The following is a 7,147-nucleotide window of genomic DNA, read 5'->3' as shown; positions in this document are numbered from 1 at the left end:
TCTTCTTTATCTAATTCGGGTTCAGACTCATATTCGGATTCTTGTGTATTATGATTCTACTCAAAGCATTCAACCTTGATTTCGTTATTTGGGGAATTGCTTGATTCACCTACATTCTTCCCTTTCTTCTTACCAAAAACTGATTTAAGATCTTTGAATGGTGATTTCTTTGGTGGGTTGGTTTCTCCTATGTTCTTATCCATCTTTTCACAAAGGGCTGACTCTGGATCTTCAAGCGGTGGTATCAAAGGTGTGTTGGATCCACGGGTCATGTACTAGTGCAAGAAAAACAAAAATATAAACGTAAAAACGAACAAAAATTACTTAAAAATTCCTACTGAACGATTACCACGTCGTGTTGAAGCAGAAAAAATAAACAGAAGCTAAAAACGAAATAAAACGTAAAACAACCTAATTCACGTCGTGAACTTAAGGTTCACGTCGTGAGTACAGTAATTCAGAAAAAAAAAACACTAATGTTAAAAATTAACTTTTTGCAGGTTTAACCCCACAAAAATGATCGATTAACCTAAAGCAATCAAATATAAAACTAAATAGCCGTTCCCCGGCAACGGCGCCAAAAACTTGATGCGCGTAATATTGCTACACCTATTAGTTTTACCAACTATCTAACTAACTATTATGACTTAAGGAAGTGGAGCTTTTCGCAAATAATATAGCACAAACAGTCGAGTATCGAACACACGGGAACGAATTTAATTAACTAATTTAACTACTATAAATTAATCTAAAAATAAGCAAAAGTTTAATTGGTTTTTATCTGATTTTACAAGTTCAGATAAACTTGATCACTTAACTAACAAATTCAATCAATTACTAAAAACACTCCCGTTTAGTTTGAATCCACTTATCATCTATGGTTAACTATTAATTATGGATTATTAATGTTGGTTATCAATTATTATTTTATTAGCAATTCAAGTCCAAATTTACTAATGTCTTCACTAATTCATGTAAAACTATGTATGGTCATACACTAGCAAACACATAATCAGATATATGATGTAGACAATCTATGAAAGATTAATCCAAATAAACACAATTTTGGTCACAATTTATGTTCTCCAAAACAGCTAAATCAGTTACTTTAATTACTTATCTAAGATTGGGTCGATCCTAGCTCTAGCAATTTAATGGTCACTAAAGTACTAGGTAACAAGTTCGTGCAACTTAATGTTCACTAAGCTACACAGAACCTAAATTCAAGCAATTAAAGCATCAAATATTAACATACTAGGTAGAGATGATCAAACACAAGCTCATAACCAACAATTAAAATCCATAAATTAAATAACTAAACCATAGAGTTAAAGCTTCATCTAGCTAAACGGAAGCTACTAGATTCAGCTACTCATGGCTGAAAATATGAACACAAATCCAATTAAAATCGACATTATCAAAGTTTACCAAACTAGAATGTTGAATATATTCTTCTATCTCTTGATCTTCAATTAGATCTCCTTCAAAGTATGTTTAAACTCGGTTTTCCAAAGCAAATCTTCTCCAGAAATCTCTTTCCAAATCTTCCAAGCCTCCTCAAATCGTGAAAGTAAATGAATATATATATATATATATATATATATATATATATATATATATATATATATATATATATATATATATAGTTTTGGGAATGCTCGATCTCCACAACGTGAATAGGGATTCCACGTCGTGATTTGAGATGAATCCTTATCGGGCAAGGACTCCGACTTTCCGTGCACTTATCTTCTAGAACACTTACTCCACGTCGTGTAAGTCATGGCCACGTCGTGATTTGGGCTTTTCGCAAATATTTTTCTTCTTTTAATTCTTCAAATATCCAAAGTTCCAGTTGTTGTCAATTATAGTCATTATTCTTCAAGATTGTTCTTTTTGGCTGCAAAATTCAATTTAATCTCATAAGTATCATATATCTTTGCAAATAACCAAAATATTAATAAATGGTATTAAAATATTGCCTAAAAATATGTATAAATATGGCAATATCAATCTGCTCTTCCTGTTAAGTACTGGGGAGAAGCTATTCTTACTTCTGTTTTTCTAATAAATAAAATGTCTACTTCTGTTTTAAAAGGCTTGTCTCCATATGAACTTGTTTTTAAAAAAACACCTTTTTTTGAACAATTAAGAGTATTTTGTAGCTTGTGCTTTGCTACTAAACTTAATAATCAAGATAAATCTACGGAAAGAGCTAAAAAGTGTGTTTTATTGGGTTATTCTTCTGAGAAAAAAGGCTACAAGTTGCTAAGTCTTGATACACATTCTGTTTTTGTTTCTAGGGATGTGAAGTTTTACAAATCTGTCTTTCCTTTTAATCTGAAGTCAATAACTGTTGATGACTTGAGTGTTAACCACTGGATGGATTGTTCTAGTGCAGCTGTGACTCTGAATGAAACCTTTTCTGATACTACACATGTTGACAATCAGACTAGCGAGGCATATATGCCTTCATCTGGTGAGACTATGTCAGGTCCTTCAAATTTGACTGAGGAAAGTAGTCATTTAGATTCCTTGCCTTCTTTAGGACAGTCTGTAGGGGCTTCTAGGTCTAGAAGAGAATCTCGCATGCCTGTCAAATTTAATGATTATATAGTTGAGGATAGGCTTAGATATGGTATAGAACGTACTCTTAACTATTCTATGTTTAGTAGTGAAAATAAGTGTTTTGTTTCTAATCTTAACAAAACTATTGAACCAAAGAACTTTAATGAAGCCTCTTCTGATCCTAATTGGATAGAGGCGATGAATAATTAAATGGAAGCTTTGTATCGAAATCACACTTAGGACATTGTTGATTTACCTAAAAAGAGAAAACCAATTGGCTGTAAATGGGTATATAGAATTAAATACAAAACTGATGGCGGGGTTGACAGATATAAGCCTCGTCTTGTAGCCAAAGGCTATAACCAGAGAGAAGGTATAGACTATCAAAAAACTTTCTCTCCTGTAGCCAAAATTGTCACTGTTCGTGTTGTTATATCTTTATCTGTTAATAGATCTTGGCCTTTATATCGGCTTGACATAAATAATGTTTTCCATTATGGAGATTTGTCCGAGGAAGTTTTTATGAGTCTTCCTCAAGGCTACCACTCTCAAGGAGATACAAGGGTTTGTAAGTGAGTTAAATTTTTGTATGGATTGAAACAGGCCCCTAGAAAGGGGAATGAGAAACTTTGCTCTGAACTGTTTAGTTATGGTTTTTCTCAGAGTATAAATGACTATTCTTTGTTGGTTAGGAATAGAAACAACTATGTTGTACTTCTTTTGGTTTATGTTGATGATATAATCTTGAAATGTAATAATGAAGTGAAATTCAAAGTGTAAACTCTTTTTTAAACTCAAAATTTTTGATAAAAGATTTAGGAAAGTTGAGTTATTTTCTTGGTATTGATGTTCTAAATGTAGATAAAGGAATTTTTTTAAATCAAACGAAGTATTGTCTTTAACTTTTGCATGAATTTAGTATGTTAAGTCGCAAACCTGCTTCAACTCCTTTAGAAGCAAATTTTGTTCCTAAAAGAAGTTTCGATACAAATGATCCCTTGTTAAAAAATATCACTGAGTTTCAAAAATTAGTTGGAAAGTTGATATACCTTAATATTACTAGGCCTGACATATCATATTGTGTGCAAATTCTCAGTCAGTTCATGCATAAACCTCATAAATCTCATCTGGATATAGCATTTAGGCTACGTATATATGAAACAAGCACCTGTTTCAACGTCATCTACTGAATCTGAATACAAAGCCTTAGGTTCTATAATCTGTGAAATTATATGGATTTTCAAACTTTTATTTGATTTAGGTATTAAAGATTTAACTCCTGTTAAAGTTTTATGTGATAATGAGTCTGCTATAAAACTTGCTTTGAATCCAGTTTTTCATGAGAAAACAAAGCATTTTGAGGTTGACCTGCATTTTGTTAGAGAAAAAATTGCTAATGGGATTTTAAAAGTTGAAAAAATAAATTCTTCAAAGCAAAGAGTTGATGTTTTGACAAAGTTTTTAAATACTGCACAACAAAATTTTTTAGTAAATAAAATTGGTTTGATTAATCCTTTTAGTAATGGTTAATATATTTTTTTTGAATGTTAAGTTTGAGGAGGGGTGTTAAAAATATGTGTTGTGAATACAAACTTAACATTCTTGGTTCTTGCAGGGTTTAAAAGGTAAATTTATTTATAGTTGTTATTGTTAATTATTGTATTATACGTAGTTTGTGTATTTGTTTGATTCTTGTGGGTTGCGGCGTACTTTCTTCTGTTTATGTTCGGGTTGACACGCGGGTTGAGAAGATCCATTTACCCGGGTACTTAAGGTTGTAGTTGATTCGTTTGCAACTCATTCGAGTCATTCTCTCATCACACACTATCAAAGCTTTCTCTTTTTTGTTCTCTCTTCCTGTATAGAATTAAGGTTTCACATGTATTTGTTGTTCTTGATTCTACTTGTAGAATAGGTTGAGTGACAATATAGAGAGTAGATTAGGTTTATTGTAGTGAGGATTTTTGTGTAAGTACGTTGAAAACCATCTGTCTGTTTATCTTCAAATAATATAATAAATAATGATGTTGGGAAAATCTGTTGGTGTGTTTTTTTAAGAAAAATCATTACTCCAATGTAACACAGTTAAATGCAATACTTCCAGATAAGGTTGCATTGACAGAAACACTCTGAAGGGGAGAAAATGGTTTCAGAACATCTTCAACATAAATGGTGATTCGCACAAGTTAATTGTGTTCATATATTTATTTTATTTATATAACTAAGTAATAAGTTGGGTGAAAATGTGTAGATTTCACATTCCTTAACTATAACCACATTGTTGGGATAATCCAGAAACTGGGACAAAATTAGGCCCATGGGTATTTTCGGAATTGTTACCTTTTAAAGGTTTTTGAGTTAGTTTAAGAGTCTAATTAGTTTAGTATATATAGAGGGGTTAATTAGAAGCTTTTTTATGAAGTTTTGTATTCCCGTTTGTCAATTAAGCTTGTAGAACAAGCAATTTTCCTAGAAAATACTTCTCCCCTGTTTCGTGTTCTTCTCTGTTTTTTTCCTGCACAGTCAAGCTCTTTATTCTCCCAAATCAAGTGAATTGATTCTTATTTTTTTGTCTCTGTTAAGCTCTGATTCAATTTCCAGTTTTGTAGTTAACATTCTAATAGAATCAAGTGAATTGATTCTTGCATGAAGTTCATTATCAAGGGAGTAAAGTGAATTAATTCCTACACTTGGTATCAGAGCTAAGGAATTTCAATCGATCACAGCTGAAACCATGGAAGGAATGAAGATGCATTATCCCATCTTGACTAGAATCAACAATGTTGCATGGGCAATTAAGATGAAGGTGTTCATGCAAGCAATGGAGGTTTGGGATGCGATTGAACCGGAGAGACCCGAGAACGCGGTTAGTATTAAGAAGGATAAGACGACAATGGTTGCCATCTATCATGCCATTCCCGAAGACGTCTTGTTGTCGATAGCGGAGAAGTAAACGACAAAAGAAGTACGACAAACGTTGAAGTTGATGTACATGGGTGCAGATAGGGTTAGGGTTGCGAAGGTCCAAACTCTAAAGGCGGAGTTCGAGGTTCTTAGCATGAAAGAATCTGAGTCAGTTGATGATTTTTCCGGAAAAATCGGTAACATCGTGAGCAACATTCGGGCCTTGGGAGATACTATGGAGGAAGCATATGTTGTGAAAAAGTTGCTTCGTGCTGTACCGAAGAGAGAATCAGTGGGCATGTCGAACACGAAGAACAAGATGAAAAGAAATTGTTACTCACTCACCAAGAATGGAAAGAAAGACAGAAAAAACAAAACGAAGACCATGTTTGTTCGCCAGAGGAAAACAATCAAAGCAACACACAAAACCATGGTGGTCGGGGAAGAGGTCGCGCGCGGTGGAAATCACACAAATCGTGAAGGTCGTGGAAGAGGTAACAACCATCAATCTCGTGAAGACACTCGTGGTACGTTTGATAATCAAGATAAGAGTCACATTCAATGTTACAATTGCCAAGAATATGGGCACTATGTAGCCGAATGCAAGAACCCAAGACGAGAGAGAAAATACGAAGCAAACCTAGCCTAAGGTTACATCGATGATGAACCGGCTTTACTAATGGCGGTACTCCACAATAGTGAGCCTAAAGATGAAATTTTCTTAAACGAAGAAAAGGTGAATCCAAAATTTAAACCGGATGACAAAGAGAAAAATCGGTCTAAGATTTGGTATCTCGATAACAGCACAAGCAACCATTTGACAGGAGATAAAGAGAAATTCTCTGAACTTAATCAAGCGGTTCAAGGGTATGTGAAGTTTGGAGACGGCTCAAAGGAACGAGTTGAGGGAAAAAGGTCAATTATATTTCGATGTAAGAATGGTGAGCAACGGATGCTTCAATGAGTATATTACATACCACAACTATGCAATAACATTATTAGTTTGGGTTAACTTGCACAAAATGGTGATCAGATCATTATTCATGGACTATTTCTATGGATATATGATAAAAGAGACAAGTTTCTAATGAAGGTACAATAATCTAAAAATCGGTTGTATAATGTAACATCCATAAAATTTCATAAAATTTAAACTTTTCAAAACAACCTTTTTTCTATAGACGTGTTTACAAAAACCGTTGTTCCCAAAACATTACTTAAAAATCAGAATCTCTTTCAACATAGTTTTCAAAATGTTCACATTATCAGAGTTTCCTAGAAATCATAAGTCCAAAACACGAGGATGTGTATGGTCACGCCTTTACCTTGCTACGATCCACTGAAGTACCTGAAACCATAAACCAAAACTGTAAGCACGAAGCTTAGTGAGTTCCCCCAAAGTACCAACACCCAACCAAATAACATATACAAATAACAACATACATACAGAGCCTTCAGCATGACTGGAACACCCCACCGGCCTACAGTCTATCTGGTACGCCCATAGAGTCTTCAGTCTGATTGGAACGCCCCACTGGCGTACAGTATATCTGGTACGCTCATAGAACCTTCGGCATGTCTGGACCGCCTCACCGGGCCTTCAGCCTGTCTGGACCGTTCTCCGGGCCTTCGGCTTGACTGGTACGCCCCACTGGCCTTTATTCTATCCGGGACGCCC

The 7,147-nt window shown here is 34.4% G+C and overlaps 1 protein-coding gene across 1 annotated transcript; it reads left to right on the top strand.

Annotated features, from left to right (window-relative positions):
• The first annotated feature begins 2,073 nt into the window (after window positions 1-2,073).
• Window positions 2,074-5,518, top strand: LOC145114326 (uncharacterized). Its single transcript, XM_079050321.1, has 6 exons — window positions 2,074-2,549; window positions 2,895-3,081; window positions 3,169-3,316; window positions 3,827-4,066; window positions 4,181-4,190; window positions 5,266-5,518. Exons 1-6 carry the CDS (start codon window positions 2,074-2,076, stop codon window positions 5,516-5,518), a joined length of 1,314 nt encoding a protein of 437 aa, XP_078906447.1.
• Window positions 5,519-7,147: the final 1,629 nt, after the last annotated feature.

This window comes from Lactuca virosa, chromosome 5 (assembly GCF_052849685.1).
Source record: "Lactuca virosa cultivar CGN04683 chromosome 5, Lactuca_virosa_CGN04683_v6, whole genome shotgun sequence".
Taxonomy (NCBI): Eukaryota; Viridiplantae; Streptophyta; class Magnoliopsida; order Asterales; family Asteraceae; genus Lactuca; species Lactuca virosa.
The sequence above is the reverse complement of the archived record's forward strand: the minus strand, read 5'-3'. Positions and strand labels throughout refer to the sequence as shown.

Coding starts and splice junctions, on each gene's coding strand:
- LOC145114326 (XM_079050321.1), top strand. CDS start 2,074: ATGTCTACTTCTGTTTTAAAAGGCTTGTCTCCATATGAACTTGTTTTT. Junction 2,550..2,894: donor TCCTTGCCTTCTTTAGGACA/GTCTGTAGGGGC, acceptor CGGGGTTGACAG/ATATAAGCCTCGTCTTGTAG. Junction 3,082..3,168: donor ATGGAGATTTGTCCGAGGAA/GTTTTTATGAGT, acceptor GGATTGAAACAG/GCCCCTAGAAAGGGGAATGA.